At 52.4% G+C, this 24,561-nt stretch overlaps 1 protein-coding gene across 1 annotated transcript in view; it reads right to left on the minus strand.

Moving 5' to 3' along the window:
• Positions 1-1,524: 1,524 nt before the first annotated feature.
• Positions 1,525-24,561, minus strand: part of CACNA1S (calcium voltage-gated channel subunit alpha1 S) — a 61,360-nt gene continuing 38,323 nt past the window's right edge. The window contains exons 26-44 of the mRNA XM_058819289.1: positions 22,752-22,910; positions 22,354-22,464; positions 21,124-21,207; positions 18,748-18,804; positions 18,019-18,147; positions 17,016-17,081; positions 16,016-16,107; positions 15,015-15,174; positions 13,653-13,780; positions 11,902-11,998; positions 11,288-11,390; positions 8,415-8,516; positions 8,164-8,288; positions 6,529-6,657; positions 5,020-5,219; positions 4,528-4,592; positions 3,569-3,663; positions 2,209-2,325; positions 1,525-1,974 (exon numbers count right to left, since the gene is read on the minus strand). Of these exons, the coding sequence (XP_058675272.1) occupies positions 1,717-1,974; positions 2,209-2,325; positions 3,569-3,663; positions 4,528-4,592; positions 5,020-5,219; positions 6,529-6,657; positions 8,164-8,288; positions 8,415-8,516; positions 11,288-11,390; positions 11,902-11,998; positions 13,653-13,780; positions 15,015-15,174; positions 16,016-16,107; positions 17,016-17,081; positions 18,019-18,147; positions 18,748-18,804; positions 21,124-21,207; positions 22,354-22,464; positions 22,752-22,910 (2,277 nt within the window). The 3' untranslated portion in view covers positions 1,525-1,716. The remainder of the gene's footprint in view (positions 1,975-2,208; positions 2,326-3,568; positions 3,664-4,527; positions 4,593-5,019; positions 5,220-6,528; positions 6,658-8,163; positions 8,289-8,414; positions 8,517-11,287; positions 11,391-11,901; positions 11,999-13,652; positions 13,781-15,014; positions 15,175-16,015; positions 16,108-17,015; positions 17,082-18,018; positions 18,148-18,747; positions 18,805-21,123; positions 21,208-22,353; positions 22,465-22,751; positions 22,911-24,561) is intronic.

Raw genomic sequence — 24,561 nt, forward strand, 5'->3', positions numbered from 1 at the left:
CTGTCTGGCTTCCTGCAAGGATGTGAGGAGCTGGTGCTCCTTTTTCTTTGTCCCATGTTTGCAAGGTGCATGGTGCATTCCCAGCCTGAGCTGCTGGTTTTCCTGAGGCTGGACTCTTCCCCACAGAAGCTCCAGGCAGAGAGGGGCAGTGACTGTGCCACGGTGTTTCTCTCTTCCTACACCCACCCACATGCCAGCTGCACCACAAACCACATCTGTGCCCCAGTTCAGCCAGGATCAGCTTAAGACAGACACACCACACACACACCTGGGATGGAGCAAATCATCCCCTGTGCAGCCCCAGAGGTACAGAGCCCCCACCACAGTGCCATTGTCCCCACCACAGTGCTACTGTCCCCAGCATAGTGTCACCCTTTATGTTTAGAGTCTCTAGTGACCATCCAGATATCTTGGTAAGTGATATCTGCAGTCCTGCATCTCCCTAAACCCACCAGGAGACCACAATCACTCACCCCATGGTCCTTGGCATCCCCTGGCAGAGCTGAACTGCCAGCCCCCGTGCTCCTCCATCACGGTGTGAGTGTGAGGGTGTGAGTGTCAAGGGTGTAGTTCCTGCCCCAGGGCACAGAAGCAAGAGGAAGGGGTGCAGCAGTGTCCCCCACACCGCCCATCTCTGCTCTCTGCATGCACTGGGGGAAGGTGCAGGCACCAGCCTGGCTCTGGTGCTCAGGCTGCAGCTGGAGCTCTGCAGCTCCCTTGATTGAGTCAATAAAAACCCTGCTGGGGAGCAGGCTGGCTCATTGATCTGCTCCTCCCCTGGGACCCATCCACTCTCAGCATTTTAATATATATTAAAATATATTAGGTGATCAAGAGGCCCCCAGTTCCCAGTTAGGCTGGGCTGGGGACCCTGGGGAGCCAGATCCCAGTGAGGAGCTGGGCTGGGAGATGGGGCTGCCCCCGGGCTCAGCACCCCAATCCCATGGAGGGCACTGTGGGTCCCCTGGGCAGCCCAGAGAGGAGCAGCCTGCTCAGCACCAGCACAGGCAGAGCTGGGAGCACTGCAGGAAGAGCTCACACCCTCCTGGCCCCACTGAGCTGTGGGATGGATGGCAAGGGCTGAATGAGACCTTCCCAGGGACAGGGAGGGATGCCTGACCCCAAGAGCACAGTGTGGAAGGGGCAGAAATGGCTTCACAGTGTCCAGCTCTCCTCTTGGCCAGCCCCAGGGCTGCTGCCCCAGAGGCTTTCACACCTCTGCCCCATCTCCAGCTCCACACACAGCTGGGACAGGGAGCCAAAAAGGCCCCAGGCTCCATTTTGCTGCCCAGCCCTGGCACATCTCCTCCTCGCAGGCCAGACTTGGCTGCAGGCTCCAGCAGAGACACGAGGATGCAGGGTCCAGCTGCTGGGATTTCAGGAGATCCCCAGAGCTTGGCAACCTCAAAATGAGTGGACTGGAGCTGCCATGTGAATCACTGCCAGCTCTGGTGACACAGCTGGCTGTGCAGGCAGGGTGGCAGAGGAAGGACAGGATGGGCACCCAGAGGCACACAGCAGGAACACTTTAATGAGCTGTCCAGCTCTTGCAATACCTCACTGGAACAGCACTGTCCCGTTCTGCACCAGCATCCCAGACCTGTCCCAAAAGTGACACCACAGCTGGGCAGAGCAGCTCAGGAGCCCAGGCAGAAGCAGGAACAGGGTGGCTCTGCTCCTGCAGCCCTGAGACAGCCCTGGCACTGCAGTGGCAGCTCAGAGGTGAGTGGCAGCGATGTTCTGGGAGGGAGATCCCCTCAGCCCTGGGGATCTGCCTGGTGCCACAGCTGAGGTGTCCAGAGGGGCAGAGGCAGTTCTTGTGCCCTGCGGTGTTTCTCTTCCCTTCAGCAGCTCCACAGCTGCCTTCTCCACTTCATCCACCTGCAGCTGGCTGCTGGCTGCCATCTCATCCCTGGTCACTGCTAGGAAGGACGAGTCCTGGGCCAGAGCCCCGAGGCCTCCGGAGATCAGAGCCTGGCAGAGGAGGAGAGCACAGCCTGGGTGCTCAGCCTGGGCACTGCCCTGGCTGCAGGCACCCATCCTCCCTCCCTCCCTCGCTCCCTCTTCTCCTCCCTCTGCCCTCTGTGCTGGCACACACCTGCTGCTTTCCTTGTGGCTGAGCTGTGCCCCCCCAATCTCCCATCGTGGCACAAGCATGACATCCCTGGAATTCCCTGCCATCCCTGCCAAGCTGTGCCCTTGCCTTACCTCCTGAATGAGGAAGGTGATGGCTGGGGTGGAGGATGCTCCTGGCTCACCGGTTTCTCTCTGCTGGAACCTGGAGCTGGGTGCTGTTCCTGTCACGGTGCCATCCTCTGTGGGCAGCTGGGTGAGAGCAGCACAGAGCTGCAACATGTGCTGGGACACTGCCCAGGGAAGATCCCTCCCATGTCAGTGTGGGGGCTGCAGGGTCTGTCCCTGTCCCTGCCCTGTGCTTGGACAGGCAATGCCATCCTGCTGGAGCTCCTGGCTCCAGGACACCCCCAAAATAGTGTAGGGGGGTACAGCATGAAGGTGTATAGAATGTAATCTTATCCCCTAAAGAGTTGCAGCTGGACCAATTACTAAAGATTAGGAGCAGGCCTGATCTTAACAGGCCACACAGCAAATAAGAACAGTGGTATAAAAGAGTGGAGTGGTGGGATCTGGAGTAAGGTAGTCAGTTGGTTACTGCAAGGACCAAGAAGAGTTAGTGCTTAGAGGAGATGTCTGTGAGAAACCATTGAGGCATGAAGATCTGCTCCTCCCCTGGGACCCATCCATTCTCAGCATTTTAATATATATTAAAATACATTAGGTGATCAAGAGCCCCCCAGTTCCCAGTTAGGCTGGGCTGGGGGCCCTGGGGAGCCAGATCCCAGTGCAGGCGGTATGGAACCCCTGCACTATAATGATAATAGAACTCTTGCTACATATAAGACAACAAAATGGGACCAGCAGGGCCATGTGGACAGAGAGCAGAGAACCAGTCCTGGCACATGCCAGGCATGAGGCACTGTGCCCAGCAAAGGGAGCATGGGGCAAATCTGATGCACCCCTTCTGCCCTGGCTCTGGAGGCAGATGGGCAGCCAGAGGCATGTGCTCCCAGCTGTTCCAGCTGTTTGAGGAGCTCCCCATGCAGCTGTTAGAGCAGCAGGGTGGGAGCCCAGCTCCATCTCCAGGCTGATCCATGAGAAAAGCTCCAGCAAGGCTGGAGGTTTATCATCAATACACTTTCAATTAACCTTCCTTTATATTTCCTAGTATCAAAAACAACAACCAACTGTCATCACCATTCCATAACCACCCCAAAACAAACATAGAACTAACCCCCCAAAAAAAACCAAACAAAAATATAAACCATGATCATAAATCATCAACCCACCAAATTTCATGTTCTTGTAGCTTATAAAAAGCATGACACTGAAGATGGCAAGATGGCTGCCACACACACCCAATGAGCCTGGAGAGGGGCTCCTTCCCAGCCCAGCTGTGCCAGGACGGCAGGGAGAAGTCCCAGGATGGGAGGGGGGCCCACCTGTGTCCTCCACATTACACATCCCCTCTGACATGCCCTGCCCCCTTTACCTGCTGGAGGAGAAGTGGCCCTGGTGATGAGAGACCCCCGGAGGGGCCCCCTCTCCTCCTGCTCAGCCTCTCCATGGGGATGGGGCGGTTCTGCTCTGTGGGAGGGAAAGGTGGGGATATCACAGAATCACAGAATGACCAGGTTGGAAGAGACCTTCAAGATCATCGACTCCAACCCAGCCCCAGCACCTCAACTCAACCCTGGCACCCAGTGCCACATCCAGGCTTTGTTAAACACACCCAGGGGTGGTGACTCCACCACCTCCCTGGGCAGCCATTCCAGAACTTTATCACTCTTTCTGTAAAATCTTTTTCCTAATATCCAACGTGTGTTTCCCTTGACAAGCTTCAGGCTGTGTGCTCTGGTTGTGTCAGTGCTGCTGGAGAAAGAGCCCAGCCCCAGCTGAGCACAGCCACCTTTCAGGAGCTGTGCAGAGTGATAAGGTCACCCCTGAGTCTCCTTTTCTCCAGGCTGAGCACCCCTAGCTCCCTCAGTGGTTCCTCACAGGGTTTGTGTCCCAGCCCCTCTCCAGCCCTGTTGCCCTCTGCCCTCCTCTGGCATCTCAACATCCATCATTTGGGTACAAGAGCAAGGACACCACTGCCAGACAGAGATGGGACCAGGCTCACTAGACTGGGGGAAACAAAGGGTTTAAGAGTTCAGCAGCACCCAAAGTCCCTGTTTGAGGAAACAAGCATGGTCTGGTGGTCCTTCTGCCCTGGGATGGCCAGTGCTCCCCAAGCTGAGGCACTGTCTCCATGTCTCATCACCTCAAAGGGTGGAAGGAAGGAGAAGGGTCTCCTGGAGCTCTCCAGAGAGATCCTGCTGTGCTCAGCGCTCTCAGCAACCTTACTCGGGCCTGCACCTCCTCCTTCCACCCAGCACCATCAGCCCCTTCCCCTTGCCCTGCCCTGGGCTGGCCCCAGTCCCCCAGAAGAAGAACAAAGCCCAGACTCACCCCAGGCCGGGCGCCTGCGCGCTGCTGGCACCGTCCTCCTCAGCACCTCATCCTCATAGTGCACCCTGGCAAGGCAGGCAGGAGGGTCAGCCTGGCTGGGGGCACACTCTGAGCCAGCTCCACCTGGGGAAACAGCCCTCCCACCTTCCCCAGCCTGGAGGGACAGACCCATAGGGACAACTGGGATGGATGAACAGGGTGGAGACCCCAAGACCCAGGACTAAGTCCATCCTATTGGTCATTTTTGTCCCTTCTACCCTTGCCCAGGTCCCGGCCTAGCCCTTGGCTCTCAGAGATTGGCAGGTGAGGGGCAGGGGAGATTCCTGCAACCCCTGGAGCCCTGCTGCCACTTCCATGCTCATGGCATTGAGATGAAGGGCGGTGGGAGGGGAGCCCTGGCCAGGCCAGGGTGCAGCCAGGACAGCCCCAGGGCAGGCAGTGGCAGGCCCAGCAATGCCCTCCTCACCTGCACAGCAAGGCTGAGCCCCTTACCCCTGCAGCCAGCTGCTGCTGTTGGCATTGTTGATGTTGGTGTTGGCCTCTTGGGGGAAGTCATCGAGGAACACAGGAGAGTCAAGGTCCTCAGTGCCCACCTCGGTGAACTGCAGGGGCCTCTGGCTGGCCACCTGGGGCTGCAGAGGGCTGCTGGGCTCCATGAAGCTGTCCACCTGGCCAAACAAGCCACCTGTTCTCTGCAACCAACAGGGAGGGCATCAGGGGGAGCCTGGAGCTCCAGGCTGCTCTGGGGCCATTCCCACATTGAAACAGTGATTGCTGTGCTCAGGCCTTGCAGAACCACACAGTCCCCAAAGCTTCACTGCCCAGGTGGGGAAACTGAGGCACTGAGGGTTGATGGCCATGCAGAAGTGTCTTAGGTTAGAAATGGGAGTGTGTGTTCTATTCCTATCTGTGGGGCAGTTCTCTGCTGTTCATGGGACAGTTTTCTTTATCTCTCCCACAGCCAACTCTCCCTCCAGGAGATCTCTGCTGTCCATGGCCACTGAGTGTCCCTGCAGGGCTTATCCAATCCCAGCATCCCATGGGAGATGCTCCGCCCAGGGGAGGAGCCAAGCATTCCTGCCTGGATCCAATCTGAGCCTGGCACAGCACGGCAGCCTTTGCCCCCTGCATTGCCAGAGGAGCAGCTTTCTGCTGCCCTGCATGGCCAGAGGGAGCCCAGGCCCATCTGCAGCAGCCCTGGAGCTGCAGAGGAAAACTCCCCCCTTGTGCAGGATCCCTGCTGCAGCAGAGCCACAGCTGGCACTGCAGGAGGGCTGAGCCCCCATGGGATGGGGCTGGGACACCCCCCTGACACACAGGGGGCAGGGCATGGTCTGAGTCTGTCTGTGATTTACTCTGTACTATTGCATTTGTATTTTTAATTTTCCTATTAAAGAACTGTTATTCCTATTCCCATATGTTTACCTGAGAGCCCCTTAATTTCAAAATTATAATAATTCAGAGGGAGGGAGTTCAGTTTACAATTTCCATTTCAAGGAAGGCTCCTGCCCTCCTTAGCAGACACCTGGCTTTTCAAACCAAGACCATCAGCACTGGGAAAAGCCAGGCCATGACAAATTCTGTGGCACCCGGGGACACAGAAGGAACTCTGCAACCCCACAGCTGCCCAGCCTGTCTCTGAGGCTCCCGGGCATGGGATATGAATCAGTTCTTGTGACACCAGAGCTATCCCACCTGAGCCTGGCAGAAGGTGTGAGTGGGAACCTCCAAACCAGCAGGTAAATATCCAGCACAGCCCTGTCAGGCACATGGGCTGGCTCCTTTCACAGAGGGGAAGCTGAGGCAGAGAGCAGCTTGCCCAAGATGCCACCAGCAGCATGTCCTGATGCTCACAGAAAGGACAGAAGTGCTGCTCATCCTTGTGAGAATGAGCAGCATGTCCTGCAGAATGTCCCCCAGAGCCAGCAGCCAAGCTGAGCCACCAGCACTCTGAAATCAGGGCTGGTGGGACACCAAACTGGCTGTGCATTCTGAACTCACCCTGTAAATGCCCTCCTCCAGGGCAGCCTCCACCATGGCTCTCTCCAGCTCCTCCTCTGCAGTCAAGTCCCCAGAAATGGCCCGATGGATTTCGGGAGCAGCTTCTTCCTCAATGCTCCTCAGCCCAGCCTGGGGGGGACAGGAAGGCAGGGCTGGGTGAGCCCAGCACCCTCCCCTTGCTCTTTGGAGAGGGGAGCATGATGAGGCACTCTGCCCCTGCCAGGTGTCCTGCCAAGGACAGGCCATGGGTCACAGCCTGCAGCTGGCTGGGCTTGGTGGCACTGCTCCTGAGCTGCTGCTGTCCCACAGGCTCTGGGAAAGGGAATACCCTGATGGAGGTGACAGCCAAGGGCAGGCTGGGCCTCTGTCCCTGGCTCTTTCCTTGCTTTGCACCTTTGGGTCCTGCTCTTTTATCTCCACCAGTGATTTTCTCCCTACAGAGTCAGGAGAGCCAAGGGACATCCCAGCCTTGTGGCCAGGCACAGAAACCCTCTGCCAGCACCCCTGGGCCTGCTGAGAAGGCTCCTCTGACTGCAGGGGTCCCACTCAGGGTCAGCCACGTGTACCCCCCTCCCCTGGTGCTCTGTGAGGCTGGGAGAACACCAGGAACATGGAGCTGAGGGGAGAGCAGGGACAAGGCCCTGGGACTGGGGCAGAGCAGGTGGGTGAGGGCTGGTGTAGGGGGATAGAATATAAGTAAAAATAAAGGTAGTACAGAAAGTAATCTTATCCCCTAAAGAGTTGCAGCTGGGTTAATTATTAATTTTATATTTATATTAATTTATATTCATTTTATTGATTTTAACAGGCCACAGCTGTAGCCTATAATAAGAAGAGTGTTATAAAAGAGTGGATTGGTTGGTTGAGGGGAACTGGAGTCAGTTGGCTGCTGTGAGAAGAAGGAACAGTCAGTGTTAGAGGAGGTGACCATGAGAAACACCAAGGAGGTAAAAAACTCTAGTGATATGGAACCTTTGCAATATAATGACAGTAGAACTCCTGCAATATAATAACAACAAATGAGAAACATCAAGGAGGTATGAAACTCTAGCAATGTGGAACCCTCACAAAATAATGATAATAGAACCTTTGTAATATAATGACAACATGCTGGGATGAGCAGCATTTGGCACAGACAATGGTCTGGGGTGGGACTTTCCAGGCGTTAAAACTCCTTGGTGAGGCACCAGATCCTGCCAAGCCCTCTCTACACTGGAGTGAGTAGAGCAGAGTGTCAAAGCCCTTCTCTGCTTTGGGTCACCTGCAGCCTGCACACCAAGGTCACACTGGGGGTCCCCTCAGTGCTGGGGACTCATGGCCAGCTCAGTGCTGGTTCACCTGGGCCACCTCACCTCCAGACATGAGGGTCAGGCTCCCTGCAGCTCTCTGAGCCCCCAGGCTGGGGGAAGCCTCCTCCAGGGAGAACCTCCCCTCCAGCATCACCCACACACCATCCTGGATCTCCACAGGGTTCTTCTTGGGCCTGTACCCATAACACACCACCCATACACCAGCCTGGATCTCCACAGGGTTCTTCTTGGGCCTGTACCCATAACACACCACCCATACACCAGCCTGGATCTCCACGGGGTTCTTCTTGGGCCGGTACCCATAATACATCACCCACACACCAACCTGGATCTCCACGGGGTTCTTCTTGGGCCTGTACCCATAATACTCCTCCTGGCGCTTCATGAACTTCCTGAAGTGCTCTTGGATCAGGAAAGTGGCATAGAATTTGCCCACTGTCACCTCATCATCTGGAGGGAGGAAACCAACATGATGGTGAAACCAACATGAAGGTTCTGCCTGTCCGTGTGGCTGGAGCAATGGGACCCTGAGCAGGAGCTGCTGTGTCCCTCTGGGAGGGACACCTGGGGACATACCTCCAATGGGTGGGATGACCTGGTCCAAAAGCTTCATACTGGTTCGCTTCCAGATTTTTTTGATGATAGCTCTGAGCTCCTCATTGGCCTGTTCGAAATTACCTGTGAGGAAATGTTATAATAGCATCTTTGAGCCAGGTCTAAGCTCTTGGAGGCCTATAATACACCCAAAATAACTCAGCTACCCTTAGAAGCATAAAAATCAACAAAATAGCTTCTGTTGCAGTGTTAAAAAAGTTTCATAAAAAGCAAAATAACAAACAAAAAAACTGAGCCAAAAGCTAAACAGTCTTATTCCCAGTAAAACACTTCGCAAAAGCAGTTAGTTTCTTTATTCACTTCTTTTCTACTAAATTGCCCAAGCAAGACTTTTTGGCTTCTTTCCAACTATCTATCCTTAAGTTTAAGGTGAAGTCCCCTAAATCCTATGAAATGTCTTTTCAGTTAATCAAAGAAAAAACTTCTAAACATCTTTAAAAAAACAAAGAATAATTTTGTCACTCTGTCAACAAAGAGCACACTCCTACAGGGAAAGCCAGCAGGACAGAGCAGTTCGTTCCCAGGGGTGTGAACAGGAGTGAAGACAAAGCCTGCGAACACCTGGCCACCCTCAGGAGGGTGTGGCAGCTCCTCTGTCTCCCACCCAACAAAGGTGAGCTTAGGAAGGCTTTGATTTCAGCCAGAACACTTCACAGATTTTGACCTCCCCTTTGGTGCTCCCACAGGATTCACCATTCCGGGAATCCCAGTTTACCTCCAAGGTCTGCTGTGCTCCTCCCAGGCTGCCAGGTTCCCACCCCAGGCAGAGGGAAGCACCTTGGCACTGCTGCAAGAACTGATCCCAGGAGCCCACCAGAGCCTGCCTTGGCTCTGCCACAGCACAGGCACACAAACAAGGCTTGCAGTAAGGTAAAATCATAAAGAAAGGCTTCATAAAATCAAGCTTGCTCTCCTAAAATCAGTGGCTGGCCTTGTCAGGCTAGCCCTTTGCAAGTTCCCATGTGAGAGCAATTCTGGTGTGAGCAGTTGATTAACATAATCTATTCCTGAGTAAAAAACAGCTTGCACCTCTATAAACTGTTTTTATACTGTTACATAGAAAAATGAGAACTATCTCTCACAAACAACTTTCCCTGCATGTACACACTGGGGGTTTGAGTGACCTATTAATACAGGGTAGCAATTTATTACTAACCAACAAAAGTAATTGGCAAGAAAGCTCCTGACCAATGGGAGTCCCACACAAGGTCTGTAAAACTGTATAAAACCAGTTATGTGAATAAAGAATTGGCTTTTTCCACCATGAAGAAAATGGAGTCCTGCCTGTTTTATTTGCATAACAAGCCGGTGGGACAGACAGCAAAGCTCAGCAAACTCTGCTGAAGGAAAGCAGCTCCTCCTCAGCATAGATTAATTCAGGTGCCTGGGAGTCCCTGCAATGAGGGCTCTGGGCAGAGCCAGCCCATCCCTGCCACACTTTGAAGCAGGAGGTGAGCACAGGAAGGTCCTGATCTTCAGGAGCTGAACCACCTCAGCTCTGTGCAGGGCAGCAGCTTCTCTCCTAAGCTAAATTAAAATGATGGGAGCTGGACCAGCCCCACTCCTGAGCTGTTTGGGGTGGCACTGGTGGCATTTTTGTGCCCAATTACAAAATGCCACCCAAACCCATGAAGAAGAAGGAAGAAAAAGCATGAAGAAACAAGCCAGGACAACACCCTGTGCCCTCCATCTTGCTTCCATCCACAACATACTAAAATCCCAAAGCCCTAAATTTCCAAGTGATACACCTACACTACTCTCTATAATCTATTTCACACTTTTACCCTGTTGAGATTTTCCTGAATCTCAACATCTTCACTGCCAATCCTCAGCTGCTGGAAGAATGAAGCATTCTTTTCAGCTCTCTTTTAGCTTAATTAGATTTCCATTAAAAGGTGCCATGTGACTGGTTTTCATGCACAGTGGAAAATTTTCATCATGCTCTATCACTCTATCCTTCTTTCCAAACCTAATGTGCACTTCCTCTTCCTCCTGTTTGAGGCAACACTGCAATGTTGACACTGAATGTCTTCTATTTGAATTTAATGAATGGTTGTTATTCATTTAAAACTCAATCTATGTTGTTGAAGATTGCAATGCAAGTTGTTTTCTATTACCATCTGTATGGCAGATTATCTTTTGTCAAGTGGGCAGTTTGCTCTATCTCTCTCTTTGAGTGACCACATTCACACCTCCCTGGAAGGGGACATCTGCTGATAACAGCTATTGAATGTCACTGCATGGCTGATAAGAACTACAGCATCCCATTGGGAGATGTGAGCCCAGAGGGAGGAGCCAAGCATTCCTACCCAGATATAATCTGGAGATTCTGGAACACCAGCACAGCTTCTGCACTGGATTGCCCAGAGGAACAGCAGCTGCCTCTTCTTCCACTGCATCTTCAGAGGCAGAGACTGCACCTTTCTCCAGGATCCCTGCTCCAGCAGAACCAGCCCTGACACTGCAGGAGGGCTGAGCCACAATTCCAATGGGACTGCTGCCAACACCCTGACCCACAGGGTGTCAGGTTGGGTTCTGACTCTGTGTTCTTCTAGTGTACCGCATTGCTTATTTTATCCTTTAGTTTTTTCTTTTCCCTATTAAAGAACTGTTATTTCCTGCTGCCATATTTTTGCCTGAGAGCCCCTTAATTTAAAATTTATAGCAATTTGGAGGGGTGGGGAGGGTTTCCATTCTCCATTTCAGGGGAGGCTCCTGCTTTTCTTAGCAGACTCCTGTCTTTCCAAACCATGACATATGTGCAGGTCAAAGAAGGGAAATTCACAAGGAAGATTCTCTGTCAAGCTGTAGAGGAAACCAGGATCACTGCTTACCTTCTGTCTTGATCTTGAGGGCTGTCCTCACCAGGGCAAAGAGGGTGGCGTTGAAGGTGACGGTGCCGTCGCTGTTCAGGGGCATGTTCATGCACACCAGGCGCTGCACACACAGCAAACCAACCCTGTCAGCAGGGCCACAGCAGCCTGGCAGCCCCCAGACTCACTGCCTGGCCTGCCCAGGAGCTGTGGCATTCACATTCTATGAGCTGAGAGAGACACGATTCTCCCTCCTAGGATTTCTCCTGGGGAAGGCAGTGAGAAGCTCAGAGAAGAAGAGAAAATAATTCTTATCTCTATTCACTGCTCCTGTTGTTTGGCACATGTGGAATGTGTTATGGAGATTGTTTACTGAGAGTGATTTGGTTATTGGACACTGTGGGGTACCAGTTGTGGGTTTCTCTGGTCCTGGATTGAAGGCATTTGAGATGATAGTTTATGTTCAGACTCAGGTGTTCATTATTTCTATCAGTAAAACAGTCTCACTGCTGTGAGTTCATCAGCTTTTCATTAGAAGGCACAAAATGGCCAACAATCTCTTGGTCCCCCATCCACAGGGGGCACATTCCTACATGTCCCTGGCTCATACACCTCATCACCACCTTGGCTCTTACCTTACAAGCCACACGGTGCGGGCAGAACTTCCCAAAGCCCAGGGGAGGGTTGATACGCCTCAGCAGAGTCACCACATCCAGGTGTTTGATCCTCCCCCTGCAGAGGAAACAGAAGAGGGGCAGCAGAGCTGCCTGGCAGTGCCCAGGGGAGCTGCTCTGGGGGCTGAGCCCTGGGCAAATCCCCACCCTTCTCTCTGCTACTCCTGGGGAAAGCAGCTGCTTCCTGTGGCCCTGGGGAGCAGGTGAAGGGTGCAGTGACGTGGGAAGGGTTGGCAGCTGTCGGGATCTCTCACTGCTCAGAGTGACCCCAAGATGTGTTGGAAAGTCTCTTTTCCCAGCCTGGTGCTTGAAGAAGGAGTCAGAGCTCTTCAAGTTCTCAGTCTCAAGGTTGTTTATTGTTTCTTATCTATAAAAAATTTTCTCCTGCCCTGCCGAGGTCCATCCAGCAGGACAGTTCCAGGCACTCTGCCTGTGCCCAGGGCAGTGTTATGCCTTTATACTAAAAACTACATGTACAATATTTACAATAACTTCCTAATACCTATCACCTATATTAGACAGTGAGCTTCTACTCTAAACCAATCCAAAAGTGCCAACATCACAGCAGAAGATGGAGGCCAAGAAGAAGAAGGAGAAAGGCAGGACATGCCCAGTTCCCTCCATCTTGCTCCCTGAACCCCCATACCAGAAACACTAAAATCTACTTTTCCACCCCATGATAACTTCACTAATATTCTACCTAAACTGTTGCGGCTTGCAGATCTTCATACAAGGTTGGTAATTTGCTCCACGGGTCATAACCAAACCCACAGGTGTTTTGTGCTCCATGCCAGTGTCTCTGAGCCCCCTGGCAGGGGTCCTGGCCATCCTAAACAGCCAGAGGGATGTCCTGGGTTCCCACAGGCAGCCTCACCACAGCTGGATGGAGAGGGAACTGAAAATCTTACATTCCCAAATCTCCTGATGGCTTTATCAGACCTGGATCAACTCTGGCAAGTCCACATGAACCTCTGAGATGCTGGGAGCTGGCTGGAAGGCAGTGCCACAGCTCACCCTGCCTGCATGTGTCCTCTCTATGGAACACCCCTGTCACTGTCATATTTTCTGAAAAATCCTCTTTGTCCAGGATTCTTCTCCTGGGAAGCTGAGAAGCCCCAGAGACAAAGGAAAACAATAATTATCTCATTTGCTTCTCCTGTGTTTTGCTGCTTTGGAATGTGGTTGGAGATTGTTTATCCAACATGTGAATTGTTTTAATTTAATGACCAATCGGTCAGACTGTGTTGGATTCTGAAGAGACAATCATGAGTTTTTGTTATTATCTTTAAGCCTTCTGTCTGTATTCTCTCTCTATTCTTTAGTATATTTTTGGTATAGCATTCTATAATATAATGTAATATAATGTAATGTAATGACAATTACATAATATAACATAAATAATATAATATAAATAATGTAATATAAATAATGTAATGTAATGTAATATAAATAATGTAATAATAAATAATGTAGTAATGGCATGGCATGGCATGGCATGGCATGGCATGACATGACATGGCATGGCATGGCATGCCATATAACATAATATAATATAATGTCATAACATAATAAAATATGTCATAAAATAATGAATTGGCCTTCTATAAACATGGAGTCTGATTCGTCATTTCTTCCCTTCAATGGGGGAACCCAGAAAACACCACACACCCCCTCCATGCTGCCCACCCACCCACCCACCCAGCCTCACTCACTTGGCCTCGGGGTCGTACTCAGCCCAGATCCTCTTGAACTCGTCCAGGTGATGGGGCCCCAGGATGGACCAGTCCCGTGTCAGGTAGTCAAAGTTGTCCATGATGACAGCCACGAAGAGGTTAATGATCTGAGGGCAGAGGAAAGCACGGGAAGGACCCAGCCAGGGGAGAGAGAGCAGCACCACAAAAACAGGGCAGATGTGCCTGGGATGTCCTGCAGTCAGAGGATGCTGAGTGAGGGTGTTCCCATGCAGAGAGGAGCCTCCTGCCCAAGCAGGTCATGTGAAAGGACAAGGACATCAACATCTCGTCCCTCTCCACCCCTGCTGAGGCCAGCACAAACACATCTGGAAGGCAGCACACAGAGGCTGTGGGAAGACACTAAAAGGGGATCCTGGGTCCTCCAGGAGGGCAGTGTCAGTTTACAGCATGGCTGGGTAGGTGGGTGTCAGAGCTCAGTGCATCCCTCCAGGTGTCCAGAGTTGCCAGGACCCCACCAGGGGGCTCAGAGACCCTGGCACACAGCCCAGAGCACCTGGGGGTTTGATTGTGACCCCTGGAGCAAATTGCCAGCTTTGTATGAGGACCTGAACGTCACACCAGTTTAAATAGTATAATAATAAAATTATGACAGGGTGAAAATGTAGATTTTAGGATTTTTGGTAGGGGGGTTATGGGGACAAGATGGAGGAACTTGGGCATGTCTAGCCTTTCTTCTTGTTCTCCATTTTCTGCAGTGATGTTGGCACTTTGGGATTGGTTCAGAGTAGAAGTGCACTGTCTAACACAGGTGATAAGTATTGGGAATTAAGTGTAAATATGTTATACGTAGTTTGTAGTATAAAAGGACAACACAGAGTGCCTGTGGCTGCCCTGCTGAGCAGATCTCGGCTGGGCAGAAAGAAAATTTTATAGATAAGAATTAATAAACAACCTCAAGACCGAAAACTGAAGAGCTCTGACTCTTTCTTTGGACACGTGAGCCAAAACAGAGACATCCTGCACATCTCGGGGCAGCAATTAACAACCAAAAACCCGAGAGGTGGGCTGGGGGTGTTGTCCCCAGGGGGAGGTTCAGGGGCTCACCCCATGCACACACAGCCACCAACCCCATGGCTGCCCAGGCAGGATAGGGGTGCCAATGGGAGCCAGCACACTGTGGGAAATGGGTTTGTAGAGACATCTCAAAGCTTGACAGAAGGCTCACATAGTATGCAAACCTTGAGATAAGAAATGCTGACTGAGAAATGCCATGGAATAGGACAGACATTGCTGAGAGAGAAATGGAAACAGAAACAAGTTTCAAAGCCTTACAAATTAGACCAGACACTTTGGAGAAACACAACTATGGAAGATGCATACCAGGAAGGCACAGAGCATGTAGAAGCTGATGAAGTAGAAGTAGGCAAAGCCAGTGCCACAGGTGTACTCCTCTCCCTCGGCGTAGTCGGACTCGGGGTCGCAGCGCCGGCCGTAGCTGCAGTCCAGCAGGATCTCCTGCCACGCCTCACCTGTGGCACACCTGGGGACAGGGCACACATCCCTGGGCATGCAGGGAGGGCTCAGGCCAGCCCAGCACACGGAGGAATGGGAAACAGAAGCTCTTGTAAGGAAACCCAAACCCTCCGCTGGCATAATATATAACATTTCCAAAAATCAACAAAATAGGATTCCCACCTTAGCACAACACTAGGTAGAGAGCAGAACTAATAACCACCAGCTACTTTTGGTGAAACAATGCCTCAGAATGCCAGTTAAAGAGCAGCTTTGGTTTGTAACACTGCCCATAAAATGTTCATATTATCAGAAGCACGTGGGCAGCCCCTTGGAGCAAACCAATGGCAGATCCACTCCAGAAGAGTGGAGGAAAATCTGCAATCTGTAAGGGCATGAGGTACCAGTGGAGCACAAGAACAGCTAGTGCTGGGTGAAGGCCACCCAGGTTTACATTAGTAATTGGTGTTTTGACTGAATCACTTGCAAAAGGCTGTGAACAAAAAAAAAGGAGCAGTCAGGATTCTGGGCTTGCTGCTATAGGACCACTGAAAGTTTCAGAAAGTGTTTGGAGTCAAGGAAAGCCTTGGGCTGAGCTCCTGCTTCCAATGAGTTCCTCACAATTCACAAATTAAAATCTAGTCTGGGAAGGAAATACTCAGAACAGCAACCCCCAAAATGCCCCTCTGTCCAGCAGCCTCACCAAGAAACCCCACAGCCTCTCCTGAAACACTCTCCTGCTGCAGGAGATCTTCCTGTGGGACAAATTAAATCAGCTACTGAAATGCTGGTCCTGCCTCACTGCAAGCTGGGCATTCCCACAGGCTCAGAGCCTCCTGGAGCTGCTCACATAGCAGGACAACACTGACCTGAAGAGCAGCAGCACAGCCTGTGGGAAGGTCTGGAAGTTGTTGTTTCGGTTGATCTGGGTCCCATCCACCATGGCAATCTTCCCAAACATCTGTAAATGACAGTGGCAGGTCTGCAGTGTGCCATCTTTCCTTGGCACCAAATATCCTCCAGAGCACCTCTGATGCTTGAGCTCCCCTTCCTCTGGTTTATTTGGCTTTGGACATCCCCAAAAGAGACTGAGATTGGATGTGGGTGCTCTTGGACACTCCTGCCAGTGCTGAAAACACCCCTGACTACAGCTGCACTTCATCTGGGCCACAGAGACAAGGTCTGAACCAGGACAAGCACTGGTGCCAATTGTGACTGTGTTCACAGGGGTCTGAGGATGAGGGAAGAGACGTGGATCTGACTCCATGTTTCAGAAGGCTTGATTTATTATTTTATGATATGTATTGTATTAAAACTATACTAAAAGAATAGAAGAAAGGATTTCATCAGAAGGCTAGCTAAGAATAGAAAAAGAAAGAATGATAAAAAAGGATTGTGGCTTGGACTCTCTGTCTGAGCTAGCTGGGCTGTGATTGGCCATTAATTACAAACATCCAACATGGGCTAATCAAAGATCTACTTGTTGCGTTCCACAGCAGCAGACAACCATTGTTTACATTTTGTTCCTGAGGCCTCACAGCTTCTCAGGAGAAAAAATCTTAAAGAAAAGATTTTTCATAAAAGATGTCTGTGACAGCCAATGGATTGTGTCAATGCATTGTGCCACTGACCCCCAAAGTGCTCTGTGCCATGTGCCCCAGCTGCCCTGGCTGCACCCCAGGGGCAGGAGGAGGCTGCTGGGGTGGCAAACACCCTTGCAGACCAGGGCAAACAGGTCCCACCATGTGCCAAGTCCCAGAAAGAGCCTAAGGGAGTAACCAGTCCCTCCCTGTCCCACCTCCCCAGTGCCATCAGGCTCAGGGCACCTGATGAAGATCAATTCCCACCCCCTGCCCCCGTGCCCCTCACCTGCATCCCAATCACAGCATAGATGAAGAAAAGCATCACAATCAGCAGGGCCACGTATGGCAGAGCCTGTGACAAAAGGACCATGGCTTGGGTGAGACACTGCCCAGGGACAGGGCCTGGGCTCTGCAGGTGCTGAAGGAGCTGGACCTGTCCCTGTGAGGGGAGGGGACAGCTCACCTGTTCCGCTCACACCCTCCTGCCAGCCCCCAGTGCCCTCTGTGCTCAGCACAGCCCAGGGCTGAGGACAGTGCCCAGCTCAGGCTGTGAGCATGCCTGAATACACCCCTGGTGCAGAGCCCAGATCATTGGGACCAGGACAAATGGACCCAGCAGGTACTGACAGCACCTGGCCCAGCTCTGACACTCAGAGCTGTCACCTTCCCATCCACATGGGCCATGTTCTGCACACCAGCAGCCCCCAGCCCAGCCTCAGGCCAGCAGCTGCACTGGAGCTTTCTCCTCTGCCTGTATAGGAGTGTGCCCCTTGCTGACAGAGTGACAAAACTGTCCTTTGTCTCTTTAAAATGGAAAAAAGCCCAGAAGTTTCTCTCCTCAATTAGGTGAAAAAGCCACCTCATAGGACCTGGGGAACTTCACCCCAAACTTAAGGATAACCAATTGAACAGGAGCCAAAAAGTCCTGCCTAAGCAATTTACTAGAAAAAGAAGAGGACAAAGAACCTCATCACTTTTGTGAGGTGTCTTACCAGGAGCAAGAACCTCTTTCACCTGGCTGGGTTTTTCTCTGTAAAGAATATTTTAATTTGCCTTTTATTAAAACTTTTCTGTTTCCAACACTACCACAGAAGCCATCCTGCTGATTTTATGACTTCTAGGGTAGCTGAGCTATCATGGGTGTGATACAGATATCGAAGAGCTCATGAGACCTGGCTGGAGGAGACCATATATCACACCTGGTGAGGACAGGCTGCTCATGCTCCCAGCCAGTGCTGCCAGCCCTGGGCATGTGTGTGTTTGGGAGGGGAGCAGAGCTCCTGACAGACCTGAAAGGACTTGATGAAGGTCCACAGGAGGGTTCTGACCCCTTCCCCCCTGCTCAGCAGCTTCACCAGCCGCATCACCCGGAAGAGCCGGAAAAACGTGATGGAGACGCGGCCGTTGTCATCAGGGTCCTGCAGGACAGACAGACACTGCTGGGGTCCTTCAAGGCAGGGATTCCAGGTCCTGGGGGAGGAAGGGCAGAGAGATCCCACCCCCAGGCACCAGCCATGCACACAGGGTCAGACTGCAGAGTGTGCTGCCACTTCTGCCCCGGCTCCTCTCCCCATCTCCCCAGGTCCCCACGCTCACACTGGGATGATTCAGGGAGGAAGGCATGCTGGCACATGGACTGGGAGAGCCCCGAGGGCCACAGGGCCACCACAGACAGCCTTAGTCCCACCAGAGTCCTGCCCTATTTGTAGGGTGAGGTGTAGGGCGGGCTCCAGGCACAGGAAGGGTTAATGAGAGCTGTTTAAGCAGGGAAGGGCAGTTTGGGGAATGTCACAGCAGGACTTTAACCACAGGAGGGACTGAAGAGAGATGTCTCTGGGGGTGCTGCCCACATCCCCTGGCTGTGCAGGGTGGGAAGGGATGTCTGTGTGTGTGGTGTCACCCCAATCCCCCTCAGCCCAGAGGGAGGAGCTGGCTGTGGTGGCCTCGGTGGCACACAGGGCACATGCAAAGGCTGGCAGGGGCAGGCAGGGATGCAGGCACACACAGCTGGTACCTACAGTGCCATCACAGCCCCCACCCAGGCAGTACAAGCCACCACTGGGTGCCAGGATGGTCTGTGGAGAGAGAGAACAAGAGAGTCAGCACAGGGGAGGCAGGGAGGGACACAAGGAGAGAACACAGACACAGAACAAAGAGACAGATGGAACTGGGGAGAAGGGGAAGGGCAGGCAGAGCCCCAGCATCCCTCAGACTCAGGGACAAACTGATGTGACTGGTGATAGGCAGAGGCAGCACCTGGGGTGAGCAAGGAACCACACAGACCATGAGACTCCTCCTGTGCCTGTGGTGTGTCCTGAGCATCCCCTCATGTTGGGGAAGATGAAAGAGAAAAGCCTTATAAATATGATTGCCTGGCAAAAGATTTTGAGAATATGGAAACTATAAGTGACATTGAAATGAAAGCAAGCTTTGAGATACCTCAGTTACTGAACAACTGGAAAACAATGGTGTGGCCAGCTGAAGGTGATCCCCTTTTGATGGAACAACACCCTCTGCTTGCAGACAGGCCCAAGGGTCAGAGCAGACCCTACAGCTTGGCAGAAGGGGCCCAAAGAGGAGTTTTTAGGGTTTAAAATGTAACACAGTGTGGTAATGTAATGATTCTTATAGGCTGTATGGAAATGCTATTGGATTTGCATCTTGTACTAGATTGGTTAGTGAGAATCAGAATATTCAACACAGAAGAAGATTTATGGTATTATAACGGGAACCTCGCTCTCTTACCTTTTACTCTCTTACCGTCTCATCCTCTCTGCCCCTCTCTTCTCTCAGCCCTGCTCCAGCTGTGGCTGGCAGCTCCCAGCAGGGCCCTGCACCCAGGCCCTTTGCAATAACCCACAAGTTCCCAGCCCTGGCTGCAGAGATCTCTCATCTCCATCTGTCCCCACTGTCCTGCCCCTGACGCTCCTACACCCACAGACCCTCAAGGACACAGACACAGGGAAAGGACCTGGCAAGCTCAGGGCACAGAGAACATTCCCCAAATTCTGCCTGGCTTTGTGCACAGCCCTGCTGCAGTGCACAGAGCACAGCACCTGGGCAGCCCCTGCAGCCCAGTCAGGGCACCAGGATCCACCTGGGGCCTGTGGTGGCTCCTGGGCATCCCCACCCCAAGGGCAACAGGATTTTGGTGAATGGCCAAGTTATCCCTTGCTCCAGAGGGACTGAAAGGCACTGTGGAGTCCAGGGATCCTGAAATTCTGAGTTCTGAGAACAGGCTGGGAAGGACAGGCTGTGGAAACCAAGGTGCAGAGAGCTACTGTGCAAGGATGAAGAGGAGCTGATGGCAGATAAAAGCTGTTGGCACTGGCAGGAAATCTGGGGGATCATGAAGGCTGAGAAGCCCAGAGGGCAGAGGGTGGCTGCACTGTGGGCAGGGCTGTGCAGAGAGGGGCACAGGGGTCTCACAGGAGAGGAAGGTGGGTGGGTTTTGCTCACCCCAGCTCTGTGAGGGTGGAATACCCTACAGAGAAGGTGACTGCTCTCAAGAGTCTCTGGAAACCTCACATACACAGAACATGGAAGGTGACCCAGAGGCAGCAGCAGTGCCAGAGCCAGCCCTGCCCCTTGGAGGAGACACTGCCAAGCCACTGGGGAGGGTCAATCCATCATCTCCCCATTCCACAGCTGCCCCTGGAGCCCCACCAGGCTGCTGAAGGAAGCACACAGCTCCCACAGCAGAGGGGCATTTCCAGGACAGGACACAGGGGTGGATGTGCCAGTGCCAGGGAAGGCAGGGGCATGGTGGCTTCCTGGCCCTGCTTTGGAAATGCTCTCAGCAGAGCCCTCCCCAGACAGGCCCTGCCTGAGGCACCATCCCAGAGCTTGCAGGGATGGCTGGAGCTCACACACACCACTGTGTGCAGCGGCTGCTGTGTAAAGGGACACACACAAAGGAAATGTCTGGAAATCTGATGGGTCTGATGGTTCCCCTGGGCCAGCAGAGTCCTGTGGGGTCAGGGAGCTGTGGAACCCTTTTAGTCCCACCTGCATTGACCTGAGGATGGATGTGTGGGTGCCGGTGCAGTGGGGCAGGGGCTGGCACACAGCCTGCTGCTGATGGGTTGGTCCTGAGTTCCTGTTTTCCACAGGATTCCAGTGCCTACAGATCCAGGAGACCAGAGCAGAGGGGTAAACGTGACATGCTGGGCAGTTGGGGACATCTAAATTGTGCTTTAAAGCTCAAAGGGCCACAGCTGTGTTCTCCATGTGTTGATTCTTGCTTGTCCCTCCTCAGAACCAAGCAGAGCAGGGAGAGAGGAGAGGACAGCATCCCCCTGCAGGGCTGGGCACACCCAGCACTGCTGCCCCATGCCAGGGCAGGTGCCAGGGCAGCCCTGGGTGGGAACAGCCCCCTGCCCCTGGACACTTACATCAATCTCACTGAGGATGACATCAATGATGCTGCCAATCACGATGAGGAAGTCAAAGACATTCCAGGGGTCTCCGAAGTAGCCCTGTCAGGAAGGAGGCAAAGAAGAGTGATGTTGAAGATTGCCATGCAAGATGTTTTCCATTACCATCTGTACGGCAGATTACCTTTGTCAAGTGGGCAGTTTGCTTTATCTCTCTCTGAGTGACCACAATCACTCCTCCCTTGGGAGGGGACATCTGCTGATAACAGCTATTGAATGTTCCTGCATGGCTGATAAGAACTACAGCATCCCATTGGGAGATGTGAGCCCAGAGGGAGGAGCCAAGCATTCCTACCCGGATATAATCTGGAGATTCTGGAACACCAGCACAGCTTCTGCACTGGATTGCCCAGAGGAACAGCAGCTGCCTCTTCTTCCACTGCATCTTCAGAGGCAGAGACTGCACCTTTCTCCAGGATCCCTGCTCCAGCAGAACCAGCCCTGACACTGCAGGAGGGCTGAGCCACAATTCCAATGGGACTGCTGCCAGCACCCTGACCCACAGGGTGTCAGGTTGGGCTCTGACTCTGTCAGTGTTGTTCTAGTGTACTGCATTCTTTATTTTATTCTTCTTTTTTTCTTTTCCCTATTAAAGAACTGTTATTTCCTGCTGCCATATTTTTGCCTGAGAGCCCCTTAATTGAAAATTTATAGCAATTTGGAGGGGTAGGGAGGGTTTCCATTCTCCATTTCAGGGGAGGTTCCTGATTTTCTTAGCAAACTCCTGTCTTTCCAAACCAAGGCAAATGAACATGCAAGGTTGTAAGTCAAGGAGGACACAGAGGAACCAGAAGGTTCTTCAGTGATTCTGCCCCTCAGAAGAAGGGATGGTGGTCATAGTTCTGCACCCTCTGCTCAGTTATTTGGTCCTGTTTTGCACTGCAGGGAGATGAGGAGGGTGGATCAGGATGGCTGCAGTGGAGCTATGACCCCACTATGGCCCTGACACTGAGGATGGGAATAATGTCCAACTGGATGGGCAGGATTTGGCCAGCAAAGGTAGCCCCGACAAGCAGTAATCCCCCCAGAAACTCCAAGGTCCTGTGCATGGTGGTCCTTAAGGGTCCTGTAAGGAGAAGTTCTGTGGAGCTGCAGGGCTGGGGGTGCTTGTACTCGAGATGCCCAGTGCAGGATAAATGGACCCCCTGGCCTGGCCTGCGTTCCATGCTGATCATGCTCTTCTCTCACCTTGGCTTTGAAGGCCATGAGCTTGAGGATCATCTCCAGGGTGAAGAGGATGGTGAAGGCCACATTGAGGATGTCTGAGACGTGGTTCATTTCTTCAGACTGGTTGTAATGCTGAGGATAAGGCAGAAGGAGCCATTAGCTGATGGCAGATCCAGCCTCCATTGTGAGCTCAGAGATCTGTGCGGGATGCAGAGCCCCCTCCCACAACTCAGTACAAAGGAAATTTCCCCCCTGCACCCCATTCTGTGGGCTCCCCACAAACCACCAGCCCCATTTTTGTCCAGAGGCCCTGACCCAGACATCACACCACAACACACCCCTGTGCAGAGGCTCTCGTGGGGATGGCAGGGCTGAGCCAGCCTGGGCACCCCCTCCCTCCACCAGCCCTGTGCCCTCACCTGCATGCCCAGGCAGATGGTGTTGAGCATGATCAGGAAGAACATGAGGTACTCAAAGTAGGAGGAGGTGACCACGTACCAGATCTGGTACTGGTAGGGGTTCTTGGGGATGTAGCGGCGCAGCGGGCGAGCCTTGAGCGCGTACTGCACACACTGCCGCTGGGGACAGACAGACACACGGACACAGGGACATGGGGACACAGGGATACAGGTGTTGGGGAAGATGAAACAGAAAAGCCTTATAAATATGATTGCCTGGCAAAAGATTTTGAGAATATGGAAACTATAAGTGACATTGAAATGAAAGCAAGCTTTGAGATACCTCAGTTACTGAACAACTGGAAAACAATGGTGTGGCCAGCTGAAGGTGATCCCCTTTTGATGGAACAACACCCTCTGCTTGCAGACAGGCCCAAGGGTCAGAGCAGACCCTACAGCTTGGCAGAAGGGGCCCAAAGAGGAGTTTTAGGGTTTAAAATATAACACAGTGTGGTAAAGTAATGATTCTTACAGGGTGTATGTATAGGATTTGTATCTTGTTTGGTTAGTGAGAATTAGAATATTCAACACAGAAGAAGATTTATGGTATTGTAATGGGAACCTCACTTTCTTACCCCTTTTACTCCCTTACCCTTTCATCCTCTCTGCCCCTCTCTTCTCTCAGCCCTGCTCCAGCTGTGGCTGGCAGCTCCCAGCAGGGCCCTGCACCCAGGCCCTTTGCAATAACCCACAAGTTCCCAGCCCTGGCTGCAGAGATCTCTCATGTCCATCCATCCCCACCATCCTACCCCTGGCACTCCTACACACAGGGACACAGAGAGGGCAGCTGTGAGCCACTGCAGGGCACACTCAGCACCCCCAGCCACGCTGCACACCCCCTGTCTTAGTCTGAAAAGGAAGTCAGTTTTTTGGGAGTTTGTGTTCAAACCAATCAGTGCTGAAATTTGAATTTTGGCACCTGGTGTGGCCACTGAAGGCATAGCTATGCCTCTGGGAACACAGGAAGTTAAAAGCAAAGAACTACATGAAGAAAACTCTCTTAGTTCCAGTTGGTGAAAGAGGTCAGAGCTCCCTTGCCCAGCTGTGGGCTGGGTGGGAGAGGGGGGCCAGAGTGAGATAGGCTGGGGCCTTGGACAGAGAAAAGAGATGAAAACCCCTGCAAGATGGAAGGGAGGAGGAATGTTTTTAGAAAGTTTTCATTCTGAGTTCTGTGTTTCTTTTATATATTGCAAGTTAATAAAGTGAATTCTGTGAAGACACCACATGAACGAGGGGTGAAGGGGGCACTGAGATGGCTGCACAGGCCTGTGCCTCCCCAGCAGCCCAGGGCCATCTCTGCTGGGTTTCTGTGTGGTTCACATCACCCTGGCACCCCCAGCTCAAGCTGCCCATGCTGCCTCAGTGCAGGAGCATGACAGCACTCTGGGGCCAGCAGCTGACCCTGGGTGCCCCAATGTCCCCCCCCACATGTCCCACATCTTCTGCCAGTGCCTCTGCTGCTTTCAGCCTTGCTGTCCCCCACCAGAATGGCAGCATGACAGCATCACAGAAGGGCTGGCAGCACAAAGTACCTCTGGAGATGTTCTAGTCACAGTGTGCTGCCCAAAGCAGGGCCAGCTGGAGCATGCTGCCCAGGACAGTTGGCTTTTGTAAAGCTCCAGAGATGGAGGCTTCACAGCCACTCTGGGCAGCCTGTTCCAGTCTTGGCCACCATCACCGTTAAAAAAAAAGGGTTTTTTAAAGTTAAAATGGAATTTCTTGTCTTCTTCAGTTTGTGTCCATTACATTTTTCCTGTCACTGGGCACAACT

This window comes from Ammospiza caudacuta, chromosome 24 (genome assembly GCF_027887145.1).
Source record: "Ammospiza caudacuta isolate bAmmCau1 chromosome 24, bAmmCau1.pri, whole genome shotgun sequence".
Taxonomy (NCBI): Eukaryota; Metazoa; Chordata; class Aves; order Passeriformes; family Passerellidae; genus Ammospiza; species Ammospiza caudacuta.